The following is a 25,758-nucleotide window of genomic DNA, read 5'->3' on the forward strand; positions in this document are numbered from 1 at the left end:
ATGTGGAACTGAGGATATGTCCAGCCTTGCAATGAGTTTTACAACGTCAATCATCTCTCCAAAGGCTGGCGCATGCACGTCGGACGCCGCCTGCCATCTCCGCCTCATCTTCCGTTTCTTGGGTTGCACACTTGCACATTTGTATGAATAGTAGAGCCAAACAAAGAACGTAAATATCGCGCATCACACGAAGAGAAACACACGAACGCATTTCCTTACTGTACTGTGGCCGTGTTTGCCATCATCATGTGTGTCAAGTCACCAGCAGGTCACGTCCTAACACACCACGACACACGGTTTCACTCACTCCCCTCCGTTAGAAAGTCACGTCAGTCAGCCAAGGCCACGGCAGTACGGCAGTACGGCACCCACTCACGTCAACCTCCTCGCTCCAGGCCGTACAAGAACCGCCGCGGCTCGTCACGCAGCGAGGCCGCGCCCCGCCCTGCCTCGCGTGCATGCCACGTGTCACTCGCCACAACGGCACAACGCAGTCATTGCAGCGCCCCGAAGTAGCATCTGCGGGCGGCGGCGGACACCACCGCGCGCCCCCTCTTCTCTGTACACCCACCCTGGGGCCCAGGCCTGCATCTCGCAGCAGGCCTGCGCCCCTACACACGGATAAGCACATCTTCGCACACATAGCAGTATCCCGAACCTAGCAAAGGCGGCACTGCGCACACGCCCGGGCCTAAATGTTGTCTGTGACGTTCCGCGTGTGTTCTCGGTGCATGCGGTATGCGCAGGCATGCCCGTACCACTCGCAGCACCGGGCCAGGTCGCTCATGTGGGCGCCAGTGTGTGCCAGGCGCTCAGGCATCCGCAGCGGCCCCCTCCCGCACCCCTGAAATGATAAGACTAAGCGAATGAATGTATAAGAAAAACGGAGCAGACATCACTACGGCCTGATGTCCCTGGCCTGCAGCCCACGCCTCCTGCCGCGCCACCATCGCCTCCTGCACTCCACCGTGAACACACCCGCGGCCGTCGCCACCGCCACCGCCACCGCGACCTGTCTCAGTCGCGCCCACGGCCGTCAGGCCGCTGCCCCACCACCGCCAGCTCAGCAGCGCTCTGTGCCCTTCAATCAAAAGCATCGTCGTCGCCGGTCTTGGTCCTGGCCACTGCGCTGGGCTCCGAGGGCGGCGCCTCCACCGCGCTCTCCTCCATGTACACCGCCTCGCTCTGCTCCGCCGCCGCGCTGTAGCGCGCAGACTCGTTCTTGGCGGGCGCCTTGGGGGCCTCGCCGTCGGCGTCGGCCTCCTGCGCCGCCTCCTTCACCTCGTCCGCCTTCTCGCCCACCTCGTCCGCGGCCGTGATGATGCCGCTCTGTGCGGTGGGGATGAAGGGCAAGGCACATGGTTGCAGCGATGAGGACAACAGCTGCTATATAGGTTTTGGGCTGCACCAATATCTTGTGCCCGGCTGTCTGTTGTCCACCCAATCTACCGCAGTGCAGTGCTCTTGTGCCCCTCCTCCCGGCCCCTGACACCCTACCCACCTTCGACCCTCACCCTTCCTTCCAAACCCGCCCGTTCGCCCAATAACTCCGTTCTCCACATGAACGGCTCACCCCCGCCGCCCCTCCACCCCCCCTCCACCTGCGCACCTGCACATGGTCAATGGCGCCCTCCACGCCGTCCGCCACAAAGCTGGCCGCCTTGCCCGCCGCCGCCGTCACGCTCTTGGCGCCGTCCACCACGGCGTCGCCCGCCGCCTCAGCCACGTCACCCGCCGCCTCTGCCACATCGCCCACCGCCTCCACAGTGGCCTTGGCGCCGTGCACGACGGCGTCGCCCACCGCCTCTGCCACGTCACCCGCCGCCTCCACAGTGCTCTTGGCGCCGTGCACGACGGCATCACCCACCGCCTCCGCGGCATCCCCCACCGCCTCCACCGCATCCTCGGCCTTATCGGCCACGAAGCTGGCGGCCTTGGAGGCGGCGCCGGCGGTGGCCTTGGCGCCGTCGACCACGGCGTCGCCCACCGCCTCCACCGCCTCTGTGGTCAGCTCCTTGGCACCGGTGCCCACAGCCTATGGGCGTGCGGGTGCGTGGAGCGTGAGGGGCAGCAGGGTCGGGCGGGCTGCGTCCGCAGCGGCGGTGCAGCGCAAACAAGCCAAGGCCGCTCGCAAACGCATTGTGGCAATCGCAAATCGTGATTTGTCCGTGAGTCTCTCAAGGGGGTATGGCCGCTGCCGGCCTCACTCGCATGACGACCTCTGCCGCTATCTACAAGTGCTGTATCAACTCACCACTGCTGTGTCCACGACCGCGTCTTTGGCTGCCACGGCCGCATCGGCAACCGCCTCCGCAACGTCCGAAGCCACCTCGGCAGCAGCCTAGCCAGACGATGGTGGGGGTGGGGTTGCGGGAGGCGATGTTTGCTAAGCCGCAATTGCCGTACTTGCTCCCACACCGGGCCGTGCACCAAGGCAGCCAAGCATGCAAGGGTGCAGGTACTGCCGGAGCAGCATCTGGCGCTGCGTGTACTTCATCTTGGCGAGTGCCAAGAGCACGGGACACCAGGAGCATCACCATCAGCAGCAACACTGCAGCAACACTGCAGCAACACTGCAGCAACACTGCAGCAACACTGCTGCAGATCTCTTACCTTGGCGGTGTCGGCGACCGCGTCCGTGACCACATTCGCCGCCTTCTCCACCACATTCGCGGTGCCCTTGGCGACTGACACGGCGGCGTCGCCGACCGCCTCAGCGGCGTCACCGACCACGTCCTGCAGGGGCGGACAGCAGCGAGTACGGCAAGTCATGTGGAGCTGGCTGGGCACCAGTGCACGCACAAGAGAGGGACAGTTTTCCAACACGCCAGCCCTTCTCCCCTGCAGCTGCTCCCGGCACAGAGGGACAGACCTTCCTCGCCACCACTCCCGCCATCCCGTGAGCCGTTTACCCCCATCCACTATCGGACCACCCCCGCCCCTTCGCCTCTCGCCCCAACTCACCACAGCGCCCTTGCCGACCGCCACGGCTCCCTTGCCCACGGCCACCGCCCCGTCCTTTACAGCGTTAGCGCCATCAACCACGCCGTCTACCACTGCGTCCGCCACGGCCTCCACAGCGTCGCCGATTTCATCTGCGGGGAGACACGCACGCAACGGGCACGCATCGATGTTGCACCGTTGCACAGGACTCACGGCTGTGCCAGTGCCAGCGGCAGCAAGCAACATCACAAGATGAGCTCACGTAAAAGATAAAATATAATTGTAGGTTCGTGTGTGATGCGACTCACCAACTCCCGTTCACTATCCCCATGATATGACCATTTGGAAGGTCAAGGACAAGGGCGACGCACCTAGAGCACGCTCGATAGCGTTTCCAACGTCCTTGTTTGTCGGGGCAGCGCCATTCTTCCCTGAATCCGCGTTCTTCAGGTCTTTAGCGGGTGCGCATGCTGCTGCAGGCGAAGTAGGCGCCTTGGCTTGAGGCTGAGCATTGCTAGCGGGGGTACTCGCGCCGCAACCCTGCAGCCAAATTTTGAAGGCAAGCGCAACGGAAGTGATGTTTGGCGTGCGACATTCGATTGGTGTTCCCCAAGGTAGCCATTCCCTCGTATTCAGCTGCCGGCAATGATAGTTCAGTGCAATTGCATTTCCCAAGAGCACGTAGCCTCACCATCTTTCAGCGAGAAGGCCTAGAGCTGTGGAAAATTTGAGGTGCGAGCAAAGAGGAAAACGGCAGCAGAACCGTTTATGAATTATAAGATAGTCAAACAAACGTATGCTGTGTCGGCAGACGTTGTACTTCAATAGAGTTTCAAGAGTTTCCAGTAAATGATATCTTCGAAGGCCTACCCAAGTCGCAATGGGCACACCGTACGCGCACATTGTGAATCCCCCAGCCCCGACGGCCACAACCCTCCCATACCACGCACCAATGCCTTGCAGTTTCCCTGACTTCATGCTTGCGTGATGTTTAGTTCGAGGTGTGCCGGCCGGTGCCCGCCTGTGTACCCGCCTGTGCTGGCCGTCCAGCGGGCACGCGGGCACGCCAGCGGGCCGCTAGCGCAAGGGGCGCTAGCGCTTGCGCTAGCGGGCCGCTCCCACGACCACTATCTAGGGCTACCGCCTCTCAAAGCTGGCGTTGTCGCAAGGGTGTCGATAGGTCCGGACATATGTATATTGACTTGGGACTTGGTGCTGCTCTCTGACGCCCGGGGACTCCCCTGTGAATCCTTCGCACCAGCTCCCCTGCTTCGGACTCCCTTGCTCACCGCGCCCTTTCCCACCTTTTTTGCTCGTCGGGTGTCCTGCGCATCCGCCATTCAGGCTCCGAGGGTAGCACAACTCTTGCTCGCCGCGGCATACCTGCCTGCCTTTTGACGCCCTCAAGTACGCGATCTCGCGGGGCGTTGTCGGGCGCAGGTGATGGGTGCCAGCGGGCCAAGCTGTCATTGCCGTCTGGCTTCCAGGTCAACTCATTGCATCAAGACCAATATCCGTATATTATTACAGTTACACTGACGTGCAAAAGCTGTATGCGTATGCAACTTCCCTTAAGCGGTTATTGGCCCTCGCAGCAACACCGCGCTCCTAACCCAGTTGCACAGAGAAATATCAACAAAACTGCGCATTGAAGCGCCAGTACTGTGGTGGCTGGATAGCTGGCGGCGCTGCGCCCGAGGAATGGCTCACACTAAACACAAACGGCGTGGTGTGGCGCTCTTTGCGCAGCTGTTTGCGACTATGGCGGCGCTGCAAAGAGCGTTTGGTGAAGGTGCGAGAAGTTTGCTCTCGCGACTGGGGTCTTGGCGCCCGCGTTGACTCAACCTCGCCGAGTGAGTCCAGGATGGTCCCACTACAGTGCCCCTGTGACGCTGTCCTGGTCGTCGCCCCCGCAGACTGTATGTGTACCACCGAGTACAAACCTGTGTGAGTGGAGCCTGAAACTAGAAAGTGTTTCTATTTCGCGGCAAGGGTTGAGGACGGTGAGCTGCTGGGGGAAAGCAGGAAGACACGAGGAAGGATGTAAGGGGTGGGGCGGCGCAGTCGTTCTAGCAAGCACCCGAGCAAAGGTGTTTCGCACAGACCTACCCAACTTACACCTTCTACGCTCGCTCTTCCTCCCTCTTGCTCCACATTCAGCTGCGGCACCGACAACACCACTTACAGGTGCTGACAAAGGGTGCAAGCGGGGTACCTGCAGGGCAGCCCACGCGCGCTTTCATATCATCCAGTAATGCTGCATTAGAGAAGCACAAGAGGTTTGGGAGCATCAGCACCGTGCACGCCGCACGCGTAAACATGATTCCTTGCTCTCCCTGCTCAGCAATAAGTGCTACGCGGAGTGCGCGCTGGGCCCTGGTGCTGGCAAGTGGTCAGAGGGCCGCTGCGCAGCAGATCAACTCAATCCTGTGGCAGGGTGAGTTGCCGTAGCTAACTTACACTGCTGCGGGTGGAACTCCAGACCTGGACAACGGGTGTCTGCATGCTGGACATGCGTTTGGAAATACAGGGAGTTATGCGGTTTGTGGGCTGTCAGGGTGGGCCCAAGGATACGTGTGCGTTAGGTGTGTGCGTGGGACCAAGCCGTTTTGTGAGGTCCTGCCGTTGCGACTGCAGGTGCATCGGCAACGCGCGCTGCGCCGCGGACGCCTGCGCCCAGCCCTGGCCCGCACGGTGCAAGTGGGTGGAGCCGAGGGGGCGGGCGGCACAGTGGGCGCGAAACAGGGCGGTGTGCCTCAGGCGGCACACCAGCTACCCTTGCTGTGGTAGACATCCGACCCCCTCAACCCTACTCGCCACCCCGTCCAGCCCCACCCCGCCCCGTCGTCTCTTTATCTCCCCAGGAACCCGCTCCCCGCGGGCGCGGTGTGTTTCAACAACCCGTGCACCGGGGTGGTGAGCGGCGGCCAACTGCTCAGCCCCTGCGCCGCCCTGTGGGTGGACCCGGCCACGTCGCAGCTGGTGGCCTGTGAGGCCGCGGGGGCAGGGGCCTCGCCGTCGCCGTCCGCGTGCATCTGCACCCGACAGAAGGCGGTTGTGTGAGTTGCGCCAGCGCGTGAGCGGGAGCAGGGCGGGCGGGAGCAAGGCGCGAGCAGGACAGGCGGGCGGCGGGAGCAGGGGAGGGGGGTGGGTACGGTGTCAGCCGGCTCACGCAAGGGCACGCACTTGAGTGTATGAACACCTGTTGCGTCGCACGTGCAGCTGCGCGTGCAACTGCACGTGGAGTCGTTTAGCTTCATCGTAAGTCGTGCTCGCATGCCTGTGCCTCCTCATGCCGTGGCTGCAGGTGCGGCACGGATGGCAAGGAGTACGGCAACAAGTGAGCGGGGGGCACACGCGTGACGCGAAACACGCCCAAAGGTCCCACGCACGCCTGCCTCTGAGCTCCCCTGAGAACCCTAGTTCGGACCGGGGGTTGTGTGCGGGTCGCAGTACCGCCGGTTTGAGGGGCTGGTTGCAGCTGCTCTCTGTAAAACCAGGCAAACCACCACCACCACCACCACCACCACCACCACCACCACCACCACTACCACCACCCCGCCTCATACACAGGTGTCTGGCCGAGTGTGCGCTGGGCCGGGGCCAGTGGAAGGCCGGCACCTGCTCACCCGCGCCCCTGCCGTCGCCGTCGCCCTCCCCCTCGCCGGCCCCCTCCCCGGCCGCATGCAGATGCACAAAGGAGTTCGTGCCAGTGTGAGTGCGGGCACGACGGATGCGTGCACGACGGACGCATGCATGCGCATAGTGCACGTGCCGGGCGAAAAGGTGCCCAGTTCGTAGCACAGCGCATTAGAAGCTAACCATGGGCGAGTTGCCACGCCATGCAATACGTTAGCTGTTCTTCCAAGCCACAAAATCCGCCGGCGCTGTCTGCTCCGCAGCTGTGGCTCAGACAAGGTGACTTACGCCAACAAGGTGTGCGTGTGCGTGTGCGTGTGCGTGTGCGTGTGTGTGTGTGTGTGTGTGTGTGTGCGTGTGTGTGTATGTGTGCCGCATGGTGTGCCTGATGGTGCACGGGCCACTTGTGCTGTGGCACCGACCCGTCGTTCACACGTTGCGCTGACCTGAAAGCTGCTGAGCTGCACCGTGTCGTCTTCATGCACGAACTGTCACGTTCCACGCAAACTGCTCCCATCCTTCATTTCCTGCTTTGCCCACTCGACCGCCCGATTGAGCCGCTCCCCTCCTCCAACCCCCCGTTGCGCCCCGCAGTGTCTGGCCAAGTGTGCCCTGGGCGACGGCGGTAGCTGGTCCCGGGGCGCCTGCGCCGCAGCCTCCCCGTCGCCCGCGCCGGGTCCGTCGCCTGGCGCCAAGCCCGCGCCCTCGCCCCACTCCGACTGCATCTGCACCATGCAGTACGCCCCCGTGTAAGTGCCGCAGTCCGCAGCCCACACCGGTCCACGGTACAGCGACAGCAGGGTAGCACGGCAGCAGGGAGGCAGGGCAGCAGGGCACATTAATGGGATGGGGAGTTGGCATGCGTGCGCCTGGCCTCGTCAATGACGTGCGCGGCCATGAGGGAGCTGTCTGGTCTCTGACCTTGTCGTGCGCAAACGTGTGCCTTGCGGGCTGCCTTGCAGGTGCGGCAGCAACAACGTCACGTACAGCAACCATGTACGTTACTGGTGAAACTTGGCGCAGGGGTAGACAGGCGGCGGGACGCCAAGCTTGGAGTCTGCCTATGTCTCCAGCATCCAGCAAGGATTCGGGGCACGCATCCTTCCAAATCCATGGCACTGTTCGCCGACGGTCTCTCCACTGCTCCTCCTGCCTACCTCATTGCAGTGTGTGGCGGCCTGCCGGCTGGGCGCCAACGGCACCTGGACGGAGGGCGAGTGCGGCGGCGGCGGCGGCGGCGATGGTGGCGATGGCGGCGGCGGGTCGGAGCCGTGCCTGTGCACCATGGAGTATGCGCCCGTGTGCACCACACGCAATGTCACCTACCCGTGAGTGGACTGGTGGCGTGGGGTTTGGGGGTGGGTTGATCGATTCCTTACCCAACTTGGGGGGTGGGACCAGGGGGTGGAACCTGCGTGCCGAGCCCAACGACATGGACCCAGAGGGCTGCGGGTGCCGCACTAGCAGCGGGCGGGGCCAAGGAGTAGAGGAAGCAGCGGCGCTTGGAAGGACTGCCGTGGTTGCTGTCAAGACTCGGCAAATGCCCCGGGTCGCAGGAAGCACGCCTCCCATCCAGCCGCCGTCTTCACGGCTGCAAGCCCAGGCGCCACCCTGCCTGTGCCCGCCCGCTGCCCACCTTATCCTCCATCCGGCCACCACCTCCGCCCCCCTGTTATCACCCCTCCCTGCCCTGCAGGAACTCCTGCGCCGCCGTGAACTGCGCGGGTCAGCAGGTGTCGTACGACCGCGCCTGCGGCCAGCTGCCGGCGGCGGCGGGCGGCAGCGGCATCACGTGCGCGGCGGGGTCGGCGGCGGCGGTGGCGTGCTTCATGAACCCCTGGTGAGCTTCCGAGTTGCTGCACAGCACAGGCTTTGATCTCGGCCCTGTGCAGATCCTGCCATGCCTTGCCATGCTAGCTTTCTGCTCCGCGGCATTCGCCCAAACGCTCCGCCCTCGCCGCGCTGCTTTCGACACGCGCCATAGTAAGGTGCCTCTCCTGATTCCTCGCTGCCCTCAACACGCGCCTTACACAACCCCTCCGACCCCTCCGCCACACCGGCCCCTCGCAGCCTCGCCTCCGAGTGCCCCGCCCGCCCCGACGCCGTGTGCCTCGCCAACTACTGCCCCCCGGGCGCCGCCACCTACCGCGGCCGCCCGCTCACCACCCTGCCTGGCGGCGGCTCGGGCGGCGGCGGTGCGGATGTGCTGCCGTGCAGTGCTGTGTACATCGACCCCGTCAGCGGTGACGTGGTGGATTGCGGCGGCGGCGACAATCATAACAGCACTGCAGCCAGCTCGCCCTCGCCCTCACCGTCGCCGTCGCCGAGTGGTGGTGGTGGTGGAGGCGACGACGGCGGGAGTGGTGGCGGCGGCGGCAGCTCCAGGCTGGAGGTGCAGAACATAGACGAGTGAGTGCTGCTGGGGTGCTGAGGCGCTGGGGATGCTGGGGGTGCCGGGGGTGCTGGGGTGCAGGGGGTGTCAGGGGTGCTCGGGGTGCCGGGGGTGTCAGGGGTGCTCGGGGTGCCTGGGGTCCTGCCCCTGGACCCTCTTGTCTCGTGGGTTCCAGAGCATCGCGTCTGGAATTTTGTGTCCTTACCCTCCCGTACAACTTCGCTTCTTCCTTGTCAATCATGAATGCAACCCCTCCTTGGACAACCCCTCACGTCCCAGTCTTTGCCTGCCTCTGCTCCCCACCCCACCCCACCCCACCCCGGCTCACCCCACCCCCACTTGAATGCCCCCCCCCCCTGTGCTGCAGCTGCCCGCCCGACCAAGTCATTGCCGAGTGCTTTGCAAGCCCCGGCCGCTCCTGCGCGCTGCCCTGCCCCGGCAGCTTCAGCCCCACACAGCCGCCCGGCTCGCCCGCGCCCATTTGCACCTTCAAGGTAGTGTTACGTATGGGTCAGGGACGCCTGGACGCGGTGTCGGGTCGTCGGTCGACTCGTGTTGGCACGTGGCCGTATGCAGTTGGCGCGGATTGAAAGTGTGTGTCTGCTCATCTTCAGCAGCTCGCCCCGTGCCCCCCCTCTTCGCGCTCTTCAGTTCTGCATGAGCACCTACCGCGGAGCCCACCTGCCCTTCTGCCAGCCCATCTGGTGAGAGGGCGCCTGGCGCATCACGTGGGGAGGTGCAAGGGGGCCCCGGCGCAAAAGGGGGGCCCAGCGCAAGGGGGACGGCGCAAGGCGGCCCGCGTTGTGTACGCGTGTAGACCGCCGGGTGGGGCGCCGCATCTGAGGGATTGGGGGGGAGGTACGTGTCAGCAGGGGCCGCCTGGTGCGCGTGGCCAGGTGCTCGCGTGGCAAGACCCCCAAGTCGAGGCGACTCCCACCACCACTATCACACCAGTACAATGCCGTACACACCTGGGCGGCCGCCGCTTTCCTTTCTTACATCGTTGGACCTGTGCCCTCCCGTCGGCCTCGGTAAGGTTGAGTCTCCAATGCACCCCTGCCCCGCGCCCGTGTCCTCTCCTCTCCAACATACGGTACCCAGGTACAACCCCGCCAGCGGCGACGTGGTGTCGTGCCTGCTGGCCAATGGCAGCCGGCCCGCGGGGCTGGACTGCCGGGCCTGCCCCACAGACTACCGGCCCGTGTGCGGCGGGGACGGACAGACCTACCCCAACCGGTGCGTGTGACGGTTGGCGGGTGGCGTGGGGCGTGTGGCGAGCAGGGGGGCTGGTGGGTAGAGTTGGGGTGGGGGAAGAGGGGACCGGGGCCAGGTAGGGTAGCGTTGGTGGGGTGGGGCCGGTGCGGGGGCAGGGAAGGAGGATGTCGCACGGGCCCGTGCTCGACAGTTGCGCCTACCCTCTTCCCTTGTGCCTTCCTGACACACACGCGCCCCCGCAGCTGCCTGGCGGTGTGCAGTGGCGTGGGCGTGGCCGCCTACGGCAAGTGCGGCCGCTGCGCCAGGTCCGGCGGCGGCGGCGGCGGCGCGGGCTGCAGCTCGCCCCAGCAGGGGGAGCTGTGCCACAGGGAGGTGAAGGACCAGGCGAGTGAGGCAAGGAGTAGTGGGGGTTGTTGTTGGGGTTGGGGTTGGGGGCTGAGGAACGTGCCAGGTAGGGGAATGATGCTGTGAGGGAGGAGATGCTGGGGGGCCTGGAAGAAGCGGGCGGGAGGCGAGCATGGCACTGCTCCCGCTGGCGCTAGCTCTGCTACGGCACCGCTAGTGCGCTGCCGGCACATTCATCACCTCCCTGCCAAACCCCTTGGCCCTCTGCTGCTGTCCCCCGCCTTGCTCCGCCTCCCCACACGTGCCCACAGTGCCAGCCAAAGAAGACGCTCACCTGCGCGCCGCGGCCCGGGGCAGCGGAATCTGTTCTGGGCGTGTGCGTGCCCAAACCCGGCCAGTCCAGCCCAAGCCCCAGCCCAAGCCCCAAGCGCGGGCCCAAGCGCGGCCCCAGCCCCAGCCCGGCCAAGGGCTGGCATCGGCAGTAGCGGTGGTAGCAGTTTCCACTCGGATGCAAGAGCATAAGATTCGGGTAATTCCAATGTTCGTGCTTTAAAATGCTATGCGCATATTTTGGCATTCATTGGCTGAAGTTGCTGATTGATTGATTGCACTAGGGGAGATCGTTGATACTGGTTGGGTGCCATCTGGCGTGGCACGGCATTGAGGTGGACGATGACGAGCGGCGGGCTCACAATTGGATTGATTATTGCGTGGAATCGCCGGTCGAGAGGTGATGAAATGCTTCAATGAGACTCTTTTGTGAACTTGGGAGTTGGGACCCAGGCCTCTAGGGGCGCTGCAATGAAGCGCCCAGCCAGTCATGCGCATGTGTAACTGGGTGCGTGCGCACCCAGTCACGTGGGCGCGCCGTTGAGCCGAGCTGATGCGGCGATGCGTTGAATTATGGATTTATGGCACGGCGGCGGATGGGCTGGCTGCATCCGGGGCAGCGCGCGCTGCTGTCGCCACCAGTCGAGTTCGACGGTGGGTGGTCGCCTGGTGGAGTGGAGGATGAAGGGGGCGCTAGGTGGCGCATGCAGGCATGCTGATGAAAGTGAAGGCGGCAGCGGAGCTTTGGGTGACCTCAAATGGCCCCAAATGGCGTGGCGGACGGGATTGAGCGGGAGGGGGAGGGGTCGCAGCGCTGCGGCCAGGCCCCGATAGTGAACTCGGCAGGCTTGCGGGTATGGCAGTTGCTTCACTGCTTGCCCCGGCGTGGCCCAGGCGTGCAGTTGCCCCGCGTGTTGGTTGTACAGGCAGACCGGACTAGGGGAGGATTGTAACACGCTTGGATTGGCTTTCAAGTGCTTGTATGAGATGCACCGGCCCATGGCACCAGCCGAAATTGCGGAAGGAGGCGCGCTTGCTGGGGCCTGGGGGCGTTGAGGCTGTGCGGCGCAGCGTGAGACTCCGGGACAATGCTAGAGAAGTGCTTTCGAAACGTGAACGCGAATGTGCGCGACACCAAGAGACGTTGTAGTCGCTAGCACGCATAGAAGGCGGTAAGCAAGACAATGTGAGGGAGAGCGCCAGGGGGCACCCCGGGAGAGCCCGGGCGCCTGCAGTTGGCGGAGCTGCGGAGGAGCAGGCGCTCTCTCGAAAGGCTGGTACGTGCCTCCCGACGCTGCGCATAATGTCTGAAACATTGCGTGTATGCATTCGTGCGTCGTTCCAAGGAACCAGCTGGGCGCTCCACCTGTAAACACGCTTGCCCCAAGCGCACCCTGCTCAAAAGCATCCCAGGGACCGCCCGCGCGTGCCTGGCGAATGCCGATATTGCAAATAAGTGCATGGCATCGATGCACAGCAATGCAGCGGGCGCGTCCATGCTGGGGCGTCCGTGCTGCCTTGTGCTGCCGCCCTCTAGCCCCAGCTTCCCATGTGTCGAAGCGGATCGTACGGCGGGCAGCACGAAGCTACCCATTCGCCGGCGTTAGCGCAGCAGCCGCTCCGCCTTGTGCCTATTGCCCTAAGCTGGTATGTATACTGTCCACAAGCGCTAACGTGCGAGCTTGCTCACGATTTCCTTCAGAGTCTGCGCATCGCCACACCAGTTTCACTCTGGACGCCCTCACCGGGGAGTCCAAGCCTGAACAGGTTCACTAGTCATCCCAGCCATATGTCTTGCTCCTGTTGTGCCTGAGGAGAAAGCAAACTCGTCCCAATGGCCAAGCGTGCTCCGCTCGCGAGACTCTCGCTGCTCGTTGCTGCAGCTATAATAGCATGCTCAGCACTGCGCGCCCAAGGTAGTGCGCAAGATCGTGCATTCAAAGCTGCGTTAGGCATGCTTAGGCCGACTGGTTTGGGTCCTTCGTTTAGCCTCTGCCAATGAAATTAATTCCCTGACAATCCCTGTGCTTATTACAGGCGACGTCATCCTTTCAAAATCATACACGTAAGTCCGCCGTTCGGACATGCCTCAACCGTTTCTGCACGTCCGGAACAGTGCTTAAGCTTTGCGCGTTACATAGTTAAGCTGCCACGCGCTGCAGCTTCATGTATGAGTCCATGTTGTTAGCATGACGCACCATGCGCCGGCCGCACGCACCGAAACACACACGCGGGGCCGTGTTACGCAGACAGAACGACTGGGTGTGAACTGTTAAGCCACCACCGACCGGTCTAGTGACGTGCACAAAGCTTCCTGACATGGTCGCGAGCGTGAAGCAGTTGCTCCCATCGGCATGTCCACGCAGCTGCCCGCCTGGCGCCGCTGTGGCCAAGTGCGCTGCCTACGCATGTGATCCCGCCTACATCCAGTACCCCGACTGCGACGCCGCCTCCGCGCCTGGAGCCAGCTGCGAGATCGCGCCCTGCATCGCCGGCTTCCTGGACAACGGATATCAGGCGCGTGTCGCTTTCCGAAATTAGCTAACCGCAATACCGTATCTTTTTCCGAGATGCAAGCGTGGACGAAGCAGAGCCGCGAGCTATGGGTGGGCGAGATCAACTTCCTTCCATACTCCCCGCAATTTTTAAACTTACATTAATTTGGCGCGCTTTCCCTCCCTCAGGTCCCTGTCTGCAGCGCCCTGTGGCGCCAGGTCGACGGCTCTGTCGGCGTCTGCACCAACCGCGCGGTGACCGGCCAGGGCAGCACCGGCAGCAGCACCGGCAGCAGCACCGGCAGCAGCACCGGTGGCGGCGCCGCCGGCGGCTTCCCGGGCGACGGCGGTGCCGGCTCCGAGGGCGGCGACACGGAGGGCTCTGCCGGCACGGAGGGTGCGGGTGCAGGGCTGCCGACCGGCTGCGTTTGCCCCATGTTCTACTCGCCAGGTGCGTCCGCTTCTGCGTGTCATGCTGTAGTGTGCTGTGGGGCCCACATTTGGCTTTGTACGCGTTGCACCATTGTCTTCTGCCATGGCCTCTCCTAAGCCGCTAATTGCATTTGACGTGCGCCTCTGCCCATCCCCATCGCCATCCCACGTGACCCCACGCGGCTCCTACTTCTTCTTCCCCTCCACCTCCGGGTGTCTGCAGTGTGAGTGCATTGCCGGAGCCTTGCATCCTCAACCGCCATGCGCGTGTGCCCTGTGGGCATGGTGCCTTCCTGCCTCCCCCCAACCCCACACCAGCTCGTGCGCATTCCTTGCCAGTTTAAATGCCGGCAGCACTCATTGACTCGGTGTGGATCTGCTGTTTCTGCTCATTTTCCCTGCTTACTTGCGCAACTGCCATTGAACACTTTGATTGACAATGTGTGTCATCATGCTCCATGCTTGCGCAGTTGCGGCGAAGACGGGCAGACGTATGGCAACGCCTGGTAAGCTCGGCCCCAGCGGCATGCGTGATCAGATGACAAAAGACCCGCCTTCCGTACCGGTGCCTATTGTACGGTGTGCATGTGTGTTCCGGCCCCCAGAGTGCCACATCAAAGGCGCTTACCATTTGCTGCTGACGCGCTGACCTCTGACCTCTGACCTCTGCCCTCTGCCCTGTCCTCCATTTTGCCCCCACAGCCAGGCTGCGTGTGCCAAAGCCACGGTGGTCGCCCGCGGCCCATGCTTTCCCACGTGAGTCACTCGCTCGCGCAACCCGAGCTCCACACCCGTCATCGTAGTTAGATTCCACATGATCCGCGCTGCGCTACCTGCTCCTACGCCTGTTGCCCCCTCGCCACCGCAACCGTTTAGTGCCCCGTGCCTTACCCGCTCCCTGGCCTCTCCCGCGGCGCCGATGCCCCGCGGCGCAGGTGTCCGGAGGGAAGGACCGCGGCCTGCCTCGTGGACCCCTGTTCGATTCCCGGCGCCGACGGCCAGAAGCCCGTTTGCAAGGCCGAGCCCGCCGCCACCTGCCGCTACAGCACCTGCAGCGAGACCCTAGTCCTCGAGGATGGCTCCGAAGTTGGGCCCTGCTCGGCGGTCTGGATCCATCCCGTTAACGGCATGCGCGTGGATTGCGATGCCGAGGTGGCGGGCGACGGCGGTCTGGTCATCATGCCCGGCCCGGTCGATGAGTCGCTCAACCCCTTCGCAGGGTAAGCGCATGATATCCCCTGCACGTGTGTGCTGCACATGCTCATGCCCATGCCCGGCGCCCGCTCAATGCTGCTGTCAATGGCTTGGCTTGACATCTTGACATCTCCCTGTCTCTCACGCGTACGGCACCGGTACCCTCCGGCTCGCCACCTTGTGCGCCGCAGCTGCCTGGGCAACGTGCGCTGCGCCAAGGACAGCTGCGCGCTGCCGCGGTGCGCCAAGGCCGCCGCGCTGCCGGCGTCCGCGGTGTGCTTCCAGCTGACCTGCAGCGGCCAGAGCCTGAACGGTGCCGAAGTGGAGCCGTGCTCGGCGGTGTGGGTGGACCCGGACACCAAGGAGGTGGTGGTGTGCGGCGGCGAGGACGAGGACGAGACGCCCGACAGCGGCAACGACATCAGGTGCGTGTGCTGCTGTGCGCGGCCTCGCTCCCACCTCGTACCCTCTGCATGCATGCGTGCTGACTCATCCTCCCCGCACCCCCTGCTTTTCTGCCTCGCGCCTCCCCGCTCACCCCCTTCTATCTATTGACGTCCCCTCTGACACCTGTGCCCGTCTTCCAATCATTCCCAACTAACCGCAGCTGCCCCAGCGGCGTCACCGCCGCCTGCTTCGCCGACCCCTGCACTGTACTGCCGCCCGACTGCCCCTGGGCCACCGCCCCGGCGGGGGCTGCTACTGCCGGTGCCGCTGCTGGTACTGCCGGCTCCGCTCCTGCTACTGCCGCTTCCGGCTTCACCTGCGAGGCCAGCTACTGCGACAAGGGCGTGCTGCCAGACGGATCCGTGGTGGGTCGCGTGCCACCTGCCGTGTGTGTGTAATTGTGTAGGCCTATGCCTATGCCGTGCCTGCCTAGGATGATGGGCTGGATACTGGCCGCCCACCTTCGGGATCCAGCAGCTTTGCTTACCTTAAGATGATGTGTTTGCTGATTCCACTTTTCTGCCACCCACCTACCTTGATGATGGGTGATGAACCTGTCCCACGTGCGTGCCTCAACTAAGTACCGGTACCGCCCAACTCACCCAACCACCCAACCACCCACCCACCCGACCCACCCACCCAACCACCCAACCACGCCTCACAGGTGGGCCCCTGCACGGCGGTGTTCCGCTCCACCACCGACGGCTCCATCCTGGGCACCTGCCCCGCAGCGCAGCAGCCGCAGCCCGAGGACGACCTCGACCCCTTCAGCGGGTGCGTGTGCTTGCGTGGTGTGGTATGGTGTGGCGTGGTGTGGTGTGGTGTGGTGTGGTGTGGTGTGGTGTGGTGTGGTGTGGTGTGGTGTGGTGTGGTGTGGTGTGGTGTGGTGTGGTGTGGTGTGGTGTGGTGTGGTGTGGTAGGTGTGGTGTGGTGTGGTGTGGTGTGGTGTGGCGGACGCTGGCGGCGCCTTCTGCGCTCTGCGCGCTTGACTGATGCACGGCGCTCGCCGAACCTGTGTGCTGTTGTGCATGTGCTGTTTATTCGACGTGCTGTGCTGCGGAGTGCCACAGGCACACGCGCCTGCTCGATCGCCTTTCCTCCCCCGCACGCTCACGTGCACACACGTGCCCGTGCCTCCCATGCAGCTGCCTGGGCAACGTGCGCTGCGCGGGCGACCCCTGCGCCGCCGGGCCCTGCGCCGCCGCGCAGCCCGACTGGCGCTGCTTCCCAGTCACCTGCAGCGGCCAGAGCCTGGATGGCGTGCCCGTGGCCCCCTGCTCGGCGGTGTGGGTGGACCCGGAGAGCCGCGATGCGGTGGTGTGCCCCGCGCCAGACACACCCGTTGAGAAGCCCGTGGTCACGTGAGTACGGCAACCGTCATGCGGTTGCTGAAAGGAGGGGCAGCCAGGGAATACTCGAGGCCTACCTAGGATTGTGTTCCCTGCCTGGGTGCCTGCCGTACCAGGTCGGCACACACACACACACACACACACACACACACATCCGTAAACCGTCGCTTTGCTGCATCGCATACACTGTCTTTGCGCAACGTTTTCCTTGTGCTCTTTAACACACACACACACACACACGCATGCACACACACACACACGTGCACACACACGCATGCACATACGCACACACATACACACACACACGCATGGAAGTCCACCTGTGCGCCGCTGTCACCGACCTGCCGCTCTGCCGCGCTGCCGCGCTGCCGCCGCTGCCGCAGCTGCCCCAGCGGCGTCACCGCGGCCTGCTTCGCGGACCCCTGCGCCGTGCCGCCCGCCGACTGCCGCTGGGCCGAGGTGAAGGACGCCAAGTGCGAGGCCAACTACTGCGCTGGCGGGCTCCTGCCGGACGGCTCCAAGGTGCGCGTCCTCCTTGTTTAGAGCAGCAAGTTCGGTACTTGTAACGGTAACTGCTGTCCTGGGGTGGTTGTGGTCACCTTTTGGGCGGATGCTGGAGAGCAGTGCGCTTGCCACGACTCCGCTAACAGAAAAAAACAAGCGAAATTAAAACGATGCTGGTGCGCAGGTGGGCCCCTGCACCGCCGTCTACACACTGCCTGACGGCACCGTCGGCGCCTGCCCCGCGGCCACAGCCCCCACCGACGACTGCGTGTGCACGTTGGAGTACATGCCTGTGTGAGTGCTGCCGTACTGCCGTACCCTTTGGCCCCCCCACCTGCTGCTACGACATGCCGCGGGATTGCTTGGTGTCGCTGTGGCGGCCGTGGTGCTGCGCGTGTGAAGGCATAATGTTCAGTACTTGCGCACCCCATGCAGAACTGAAGCTTTGAAGCCCTGCCGCCTCCTTGCCCATCCCCACAGCCACACGCGCACCCCACACAACCATGTGTGCTCGCTCCCTTACCTTATGCACGCTCCCTCGCACACATGCAACTATCATCCACGCAGGTGCGGCTCGGACGGCAAGACCTACGGCAACGAGTGCGCGGCGCGGTGCACGCTGCCGCCCGGCGGCTCCTACACGCCGGGTGCGTGCGGTGACGGCGGCGGCCAGAGCGGCACGGACGGCTCCGGCGGCAGCCCTGTGAAGTGCCCCAGCGGCGAGCACACGAGCCCCTGCTTTGTCGACCCCTGCGCCGTGCCGCCCGCCGGCTGCCCCTGGGCGGCGCTCTCCAGCGCCCAGTGCTACTCCTCCACCTGCCTCGACGGCCAACTGGCGGACGGTACAAAGGTGCGTGTTGCTTTAGGATGTATGAAGTGCATGTTTACTCCTTTACACGGCGGTATCCTGGTTTGCTTTTCATCAACACGAAGCGATTTGCTCTTCGCGTGTGCTCACAGAATCGTGCTAACGGTACGTTGGTGTGTTTGTGCGGCTGTGTTTCCATTCCCGCCGCCGCAGGTGGGCCCCTGCACGGCCGTATACCGCCTGTTTGATGGCAGCGTCAAGACCTGCCCGCAGCAGCCGCCCAGCTGCGGCTGCACCAAGGAGTACAGGCCTGTGTGAGTGGCGTGTGTGGCGAGTGACGTTTGTTTAGCGTCGTCAGCGTTGTGCCGCGTGCAATCCATAGGCACTCCACACCCACGTGGATCGATTACATCCCATAAACAACACTGGCATTCCTAAGCTCCCAGGAGGCCTGCCCACCGCCTTGCGCCGAACCCAGTCAGCGCCGTGCCGGTCTCATCCTCCTCACTTTGTTGCCCACCCTTTCACAACCATCAACATCAACTATTGCAGGTGCGGCGTCTCGAACAATGTCACGTACGGCAACAAGTGCATGGCTGCTTGCGAGCTGGGCGAGGGCGAGGGCAAGTGGACCGACGGCCCCTGCGGCGGCACCAAGCCCGGTGACGGCGACGAGGACGGCTGCGTGTGCATTGAGCTGTACAAGCCTGTGTGAGTACGACAGCAGGCCTCACACATGCACTGCTGTCGGGTCACATTTCCTAACGCCCCCTGCGGGCACGGGGCGCGCACGGGCCCCCATGATGTGGCCATTGCATTGATGCTCTTTGCCTGCTGCATGGTGCGGTTAGCACGGTACCCACGGGTGCTGTACACGACAAGTGGCCCTGACGTCAAACTGTTTCCTGCCGCCGCCCCCTGCGCGCACGCCCCCCCCCGTCTACCACTTCCTTAACTAGTCATGAATGTAACCCCCCCCCCCCCACACACACACACACACACACAAATGCCGTACAGCTGCGGCGCGGACGGCAAGACGTACGGCAACGCCTGCCAGGCTGGCTGCGACAAGGTGGAGGTCGTACACCCAGGCGTCTGTGCCCCCAGGTGGGTGGTCTGTTTGCGAGCCCAGCCTCCAGCCGACAAGCAACCCTGCCCTCCGTACTGCTGCGTGCAAGCACATACAGCCGTGCGGCCTTGCCTGAGCAATGATGACCTCTCAGCAGTGCCGCCCTCTCACCCGCCCGCCCGCCCACCACGGCACAGACCCACTTCCTGTGGCCTCATGTGCCCCTACCTGACTTGATCGTACGTCTGCTGTGTTTGTGTGCCCACACACCCACATGCCCGCCCACACGCCCGCCCGCACGCACGCAGCTGCCCGCCCGGCCCCGCCGTCACCTGCGCCGTCAACCCCTGCCTCGTGGCCAAGCCCTGCGCCGCCGACCCGCCGGTCGCGGCCTGCACCTACACCACCTGCGCCGCCGCCACCTACACCGACGCCGCCGGCACCGAGACGACCGTGCTGCCCTGCGCGCCCATCTGGCTGGACGAGAACGGCGCGCTGATCAAGTGCGACGGCGGCGGCGGCACGCCCAAGAACTGCGCCGGCTGCCCCACCGACTACGCGCCTGTGTGAGTGCCGCTCGTGTGGTGCAGACCGGGGCTGTGCGGCTGCTGGGGGTGGTGCGGCAGGCCTGGCCCTGTGTGTTGTTGTTCATGTTGTGCCTGCGCATGCAACGCACACGGCGGGTGCCTTCGTCCGCGTGTCCGCCACTCCTGCCCGTACCCGACCACTACCTGGCTAACCCTTCTCTTCGACCCCGCCCCCGCTCACCCACTCCACACGAACACGTACGCAGCTGCGCCACGGGTTGGCGCCCCGACCCCGTGACCTTCCCCAACCGCTGCGCCGCCGAGTGCGCGGGCGGAACCGTCCAGAAGGCCGGCAAGTGCGAGCACTGCAACGGCGACGAGTGCACCATCGGCAAGAGGAACGACATCTGCTTCCTGGCCGGCCACAAGAACTGCTGGAGCAAGAAGTACTCGTGCCAGGTGCCCGCCAACCCCGACGCTGTGCCGCCCAGCGGCGGCAGCACGCAGGTGTTTGGGCGTTGCCTGCCCAAGACGCCGGCGCGCCTCCACCACCTGCGTCACCTGGCGCGCGCCATGCTGGGTGACATTATTGAGGAGGAGGCGGATGAGTAGGCGGCCGGATGACCGGCTGTGGACGGCGGGCCGAGAGCGGGCAAGGCGCCCTGGGACGGGGTCCGCTAGTGACAGAGTATGTTTACGGGTTGAGATAATTTCCCACCTAGTCTGCAGCACCTGACACTGGCTTCAGGCCGCCCCGTGCTGCATTCATGCGCGCGCCGTGGCACTTGCGTTCTTGCGTGCGTCTAGATTACTATGGGCCATTCCGGGCACGTTTTGTTGCATTTATTAGTACATAGCTCAGCCTGCTCCCAGCCGCGTGCCTTGTTACACCCACGGCTCCTCCTATCTAGCGAGTCACCACTTCATACTTGGGCCGCCGCGTCGCCCCATGCGCTATTAGATAGGCCTAGTAATGAATTGTGATGAGGCAAGCTGCGTTCGACTCTTACTTGCGTGCGCATGGCTGCCACCGGTACTTTACTACCGTACGGTACATACGCTTATCTACATGTGTGCCAAATCATTGCGGAAAAGCAGAGACCTCTTGACACGGTGTGCGGTGGGTGTGGAGAACTGCGCCATACCGTACGATGGCAAGCGAACAATTGACAAGTGACTCTTGCGTAGAGACGAGCATTGAGGATTGGAGGGGGAAGTGCGGCTTGCGCTTTTTTACGACAACACGCGCGCGCGGCCAGAATTGGTGCACCAAATGTGGGGGTTGTGGTACTGTGGTGTGGATCCACGGTGTGGACGGCTGCGCACGATTTTGGGTGCGGACAGCCAGAGTGCTACACGTTCTCTTAGCAGTCTTACTCTATAGCCACACATTAGCTTTAGGGCGGGGCACACCACGCAACATAACTGCGGCACCTGCGCATCGACTGCTCCAGTTCCTAGTCCGGGAATGGCTTCATTTCTGGCCCTCTGCCACTGCTGTGGACTCCGCAGCCCCTACTATGATGGCTGTTGCCTTTCGATTGGGTTGTACGTAGCTGGCTTGCTGACAGCCTGCATTTTGCCAATTTGCGTATGCATGCCAGGCGCTTTCTTTAACGGATGCGTCGGACTCGATCAGAGTTGGTCGGCCGGTCGGGCCCCACTGTGGGCTGGGAAGCATGGTTCGAGCCAAGCGGCGCAGGGGTTCCCTTGCACGCGGTAACACGGATTTAACTTCTCATCCTATACCTCAAGTCAAGCAGTGCAGAGGCTGCCTCACGGGTTGCCTGGTGTGGCCGCCAACACCGTGCTACTGCCTAAATGTCATGGTCAGCGCCTCTAACAGCCCGGCTGGCGCTCTAATGGCCCACTTGCAGGAATGAAACGAATCGGGGCTGTGCCTGGGGCCGTGCCGCCTATTGCACGTATGTATCGTGCAAGTCTGTAGATCGTAGGTAGATCATAGGTAGATCGAAGGTCTGTACACCGGCGATGTTAGGCCGGGGCAGCGGAGGTGGACGCCCCTGGGCCGGGGCGTGGACGGCGCGTGTCTGCGCCGGCATCTCAGGTCCCCGCCCCGCCCCGTCCTGTCGATCCCATGTACTCGAGTGTGTACGCGACCTGTGGTCGGCCACCCAATTCCCCGTTGCGTGTCAGGGTCTGACATGGGCGCTGGGCTGTTGGAACCAGCCATGTACCGTGCTTTTCAAACTGTCACTGTTTTCACAAGCGCGCACACACACAAGCATGTTATTTTTGATGATGACATCTTTATTAGTAGGATGCAGTTTATCTAGCGCCTGACAACGTGTTGGAGCTTGATGGCCGAGGCGTATAAATGGCCTGATTGCACTGGAGTATATGTATATGTCAAGTATATAGTTGTATAAGAAGGAAAGACTGCTGAGAATGCGGGCAAGCTCGCCTGCGAGCTCGCTGATAATATCAGCGCTGTGCGCTCTCGGGCTATTGTTGCAATGCGTAACGAATGTGCAAGCCATAACTGAGACCTGGATGGGCATGGACTACAAGGAGCGAACAAAGGAGCGGCCGGAGCTGCAGTGGGACTGGGGCCATGCCTTTACCAGTATTGAGGTGCGCCCCACGGGTGCGGCCCCCACTCCCAGCGCGACTCTTCTTCAAGTCGCATGCGCAGTGACGGGGACAGGGCCCGTGTGTCAAGGGGAGAGTGTTTCTCACCGCACCTTCAAAGCAGTTACACACGGAGGCCGCACAATGCAAGGGGCCAGCCAGCCCTGCCCGTGCCCTAGCGGCGCGCACCTCCGCTCTCTCACCTGGTACAATCCACACCACCCACTACCCTTGGCCTTCTTCCCATAACTTCCACTCCACCCGGGAGGGCCTGGAACATACTTCCACGGCCTTCCATGCATGCTTCCCCGGGACTGGTCGCGCCGGACGGGGCATGTATCTGTCCCACACACCCGCCACGAACCTGCAACGCCCTCCTACCCTGCGCCCGCGCCCGCACCCCACGGTTCCCCTCCCAAGCCCCCCCTCCTCCCCTTTCCCCCCTCCTCCCCTCCCCCATCCCTCCTTCCCCCCTCTTCCCCCCTCCTCCTCTTCCCGGTCAACGCAGGTCAACAAGCAGCCGGTCAGCCACGTGCTGGGCCCCGTGCTGGCCTCACACCGCTTCACGCTGCCGCTGACGCAGCTGGCACGTGCCGTGTCGTACGCCGGGTCGGGCACGCGGCTGCGGCACGTGGTCGGGCGGCTGCTGGCGGGGCGGGAGGTCAAGGTGGGGGTGGTGGGGGGCAGCATCAGCTGGGGGCACGGCAGCGGCAACCGAGGAGAGACGGACTGGTGCGTGTGAGGGCGTGTGTGTGTGGGGGGGAGGGGGAGGGTGTGGCGTGTTGGGGTGTGTGGGGCGTGTGCGGCGCGTGTAGGGGCGTGTGGGTTGGGGGTTTGGGGGTAGAGGAGCCTGGGGCGGAGCGCCTGGGGCGTGGGGGTGGCCGGGGATGTGGGGCGGAGGGCGTGGGGATGCTGTGCTCATCAAGGAATCACGGCTGGTGGAAGGATTGTGCGGAGGGCCAGGGCAGGCGGAGGAACCACCACGGGCACGCATGTGAGTGTACACGGCCATGTGCCTCTCACATGCTTTGAATGGCCCCACACAACGCCTTTGATCCCAGCCGCCAGTTCACTCGCCTCCCCCACCCCTCGCTGACCGCCCCCCCCCCCATACCGCGAACAGGTTCTCCATATTTAGCAAATGGCTGGTGAGACCGGGGGGCGGCCCGGGACTGCGGGGCGGGCCCGGGACTGCGGGGACTGCGGGGGCGGCCCGGGACTGCGGGGCACAGCCGGGGCATGGGCAGCCGGGCGTCACAATACACACACGACGTACACATGACACGTCGCCCCCGCAACCCACTGACTGCCCACCACCACCACGCCCGACAAACACACACACACACACACACACACACACACACACACACACACACACACATACACACTTGTGTTCTTTAACACACATACACACGCACACGCGCACTCACACACACACACATGACACACACCTACACACATGTACACTCACGCACTCACATGACACACACATACACACGCAGATCGCGGCGTTCCCCCGCTCCAACGTGACCACCCGCAACGGCTGCGTGCCGGGCGTCATGAGCCAGTACATGATGTGAGGAGGAGGAGGAGGAGGAGAAGGGGAAGGAGAGGGGGAGGGGAGGGGTGGGGGGAGCACTCAGGAGTGGGGGAGCTGGCTCACAGCCTCAGGGCTCAAGGGCATCCCAGGTTAGGGCCCAACCTCCGGGCTTGGTAGGCTGGTTCTGGGTCTTGGTTTCTCTGGGATTGGAATGGACTACCCCCAACCCCCTGGTTTGTCCTGGATTAATCTTGGTATTGGAATTAACTGATGGTTTCCGCTCGAGCGCAGCGAGTTGTCGGAAACCAAGGTTTCCTGCGCTCGGAGTGTGCACAGTTGTGGGCTCCGAAGGGGCGTGGCGTGTATGTGTTTGTTGTTTGGGGCCCATGCGCGGCATGGGCGGTGGGCCCGGTTAAGTAGCGGAGCGCTGTGTCGCGCTCGCTACTTTGCGAGTTTTGTTCTGTCAGTACTGACGCCGTCGTCCCTGGCTGCGCTCTATCTTTGCGTGGCTACACGGCGGTTCGGGCTCGCCCTCCCAACCCCGCACGAAGACCGCAGTTCTCTGCTTGCAGGTACCCTCTCCGGCGGCGGAGCCGCCCTCACAAATTGTAACACGACGCAGTGCATGGAAACTCCCAATCCCCTCCCTGCCTCTCCCCCCCCCAACACCTCCCCCCTGCCCCCTGCCTCCCCCACACACGCCTCCCCCCCCCACACACACACTTCACACCTCACCCGCCAACCGCCCCCCCCCTGCAGCATGTGCCTGGAGCAGTCGCTGGACCCGGGTGTGGAGCTGGTGTTTGTGGAGTTCAACCTGAACGACGGCCAGGACGGCGCACTGTACAACAACAGGCCGGTCAAGGTGGGCTGTGTGTGTGTGTGTGTGTGTGTGTGTGTGTGTGTGTGTGTGTGTGTGTGTGTGGGTGGGTGGGGAGAACACAATGCAAAGGAGCGAGGAGGAGAGCGGGTGGGTGGGGGTTTATGCCATTCCCTAAGAAACCCATGAACCAGAACCCTCAAGGGAGGTGGGAGTGGGAGTGGGGGGTAGGAGGGGGGGAGGGGGCCGAGGGTTTGCGCTGGGCACAAGTGTGGAGGGAAAAAGGTGACTGGCAGGATAGCATCGTCTGTAAGCAATGTTCCCTACAGCCTACCGGCCCACCGGCTACCCACCACACCAATTCACCTTCCGCCCTCCGCACCGCACCTGACCACCCCTCGCCGCCTCTCCTCCTCCCCTCCCACCCCCAACCCCCCCCACACACGCCCCCCAATCCCTCCCCCCCACCGCCACCCCCACAGGACACGGAGCGGCTTGTCCGGCGGCTGCTGGCGCTGCCGTCGCGGCCTGCGGTGGTGCTGCTGCACAGCCCGCAGCACGGCATGGCCAGCTACCCGCAGGTGCCGCGGAAGGTGTCTTTTGTTGGGGTGGGGGGCTTAGCCGAAAACGGAGTGAATAAGTCACATGTTGGGAGTGCCGACGTCTATAGTGGGGACAGCAGGAACCGGGGGCGCCAGGGGAGCGCCGACGCCCGGGGGCGGGGAGGGGCGGAGATGCACGGGAGAGGTGGGATGGGGAGGCGGTGTGTGTGTGTGTGTGTGTGTGTGTGTGTGTGTGTGCGTGTGTGTGTGTGTGCGTGTGTGTGTGTGTGTGTGTTAAACACAAACAAACGGAACAAAGCCGCCAAACACGCGTGCGCAGTTACGAACAATACCTGTGTGTGTGTGTGTGTGTGTGTGTTGAAAAGAAACAACAAAACGATTACCTGTGTGTGTGTGTGTGTGTGTGTGTGTGTGTGTGTGTGTGTGTGTGTGTGTGTGTGTGTCTGGGAACTTGGGAGCCGCTTACCCGACCCGTGGTCATGTGCGTACATGGTCCTGTCGTGTTTCGAGTGTGACCCCACACCCGCCCTCACCCCGTGCCGTGCTGTGCCGTG

The 25,758-nt window shown here is 63.6% G+C and overlaps 4 protein-coding genes across 4 annotated transcripts in view; 3 read left to right on the forward strand and 1 right to left on the reverse strand.

Annotated features, from left to right (window-relative positions):
* Positions 1–26: 26 nt before the first annotated feature.
* On the reverse strand, positions 27–3,780 carry CHLRE_14g632350v5 (uncharacterized protein). The gene is made up of 7 exons (XM_043070430.1): positions 3,635–3,780; positions 3,315–3,483; positions 2,965–3,095; positions 2,614–2,736; positions 2,255–2,341; positions 1,610–2,035; positions 27–1,329 (listed from the first exon to the last, which is right to left on the reverse strand). The coding sequence occupies exons 1-7, from the start codon at positions 3,635–3,637 to the stop codon at positions 1,084–1,086; spliced, it is 1,185 nt and encodes a 394-aa protein (XP_042917103.1). The 5' UTR covers positions 3,638–3,780; the 3' UTR covers positions 27–1,083.
* Positions 3,781–4,466: 686 nt separating this feature from the next.
* CHLRE_14g632400v5 (uncharacterized protein) lies at positions 4,467–12,248 on the forward strand. Its single transcript, XM_043070431.1, has 19 exons — positions 4,467–4,735; positions 4,860–4,890; positions 5,104–5,130; positions 5,288–5,380; positions 5,581–5,643; positions 5,808–6,002; positions 6,251–6,283; positions 6,517–6,657; positions 6,846–6,879; positions 7,177–7,331; positions 7,545–7,578; positions 7,750–7,910; positions 8,279–8,422; positions 8,653–8,991; positions 9,342–9,468; positions 9,626–9,678; positions 10,076–10,210; positions 10,432–10,573; positions 10,846–12,248. Exons 2-19 carry the CDS (start codon positions 4,865–4,867, stop codon positions 11,017–11,019), a joined length of 2,076 nt encoding a protein of 691 aa, XP_042917104.1. The 5' UTR covers positions 4,467–4,735; positions 4,860–4,864; the 3' UTR covers positions 11,020–12,248.
* A 268-nt stretch (positions 12,249–12,516) lies between these two features.
* CHLRE_14g632450v5 (uncharacterized protein) lies at positions 12,517–21,658 on the forward strand. Its single transcript, XM_043070432.1, has 20 exons — positions 12,517–12,780; positions 12,902–12,929; positions 13,231–13,381; positions 13,549–13,810; positions 14,110–14,125; positions 14,262–14,297; positions 14,494–14,547; positions 14,727–15,011; positions 15,177–15,410; positions 15,593–15,797; positions 16,097–16,206; positions 16,578–16,793; positions 17,165–17,303; positions 17,470–17,579; positions 17,853–18,135; positions 18,307–18,407; positions 18,646–18,804; positions 19,111–19,200; positions 19,471–19,728; positions 19,956–21,658. Exons 1-20 carry the CDS (start codon positions 12,699–12,701, stop codon positions 20,299–20,301), a joined length of 3,165 nt encoding a protein of 1,054 aa, XP_042917105.1. The 5' UTR covers positions 12,517–12,698; the 3' UTR covers positions 20,302–21,658.
* Positions 21,659–21,946: 288 nt separating this feature from the next.
* CHLRE_14g632501v5 (uncharacterized protein) overlaps positions 21,947–25,758 on the forward strand; it is an 8,797-nt gene continuing 4,985 nt past the window's right edge. The window contains exons 1-6 of the mRNA XM_043070433.1: positions 21,947–22,284; positions 22,790–23,013; positions 23,405–23,429; positions 23,784–23,857; positions 24,581–24,686; positions 25,124–25,236. Coding sequence (XP_042917106.1) covers positions 22,210–22,284; positions 22,790–23,013; positions 23,405–23,429; positions 23,784–23,857; positions 24,581–24,686; positions 25,124–25,236 — 617 coding nt within the window. The 5' untranslated portion in view covers positions 21,947–22,209. The remainder of the gene's footprint in view (positions 22,285–22,789; positions 23,014–23,404; positions 23,430–23,783; positions 23,858–24,580; positions 24,687–25,123; positions 25,237–25,758) is intronic.

The sequence above is a fragment of the Chlamydomonas reinhardtii genome, chromosome 14, assembly GCF_000002595.2.
Source record: "Chlamydomonas reinhardtii strain CC-503 cw92 mt+ chromosome 14, whole genome shotgun sequence".
Taxonomy (NCBI): Eukaryota; Viridiplantae; Chlorophyta; class Chlorophyceae; order Chlamydomonadales; family Chlamydomonadaceae; genus Chlamydomonas; species Chlamydomonas reinhardtii.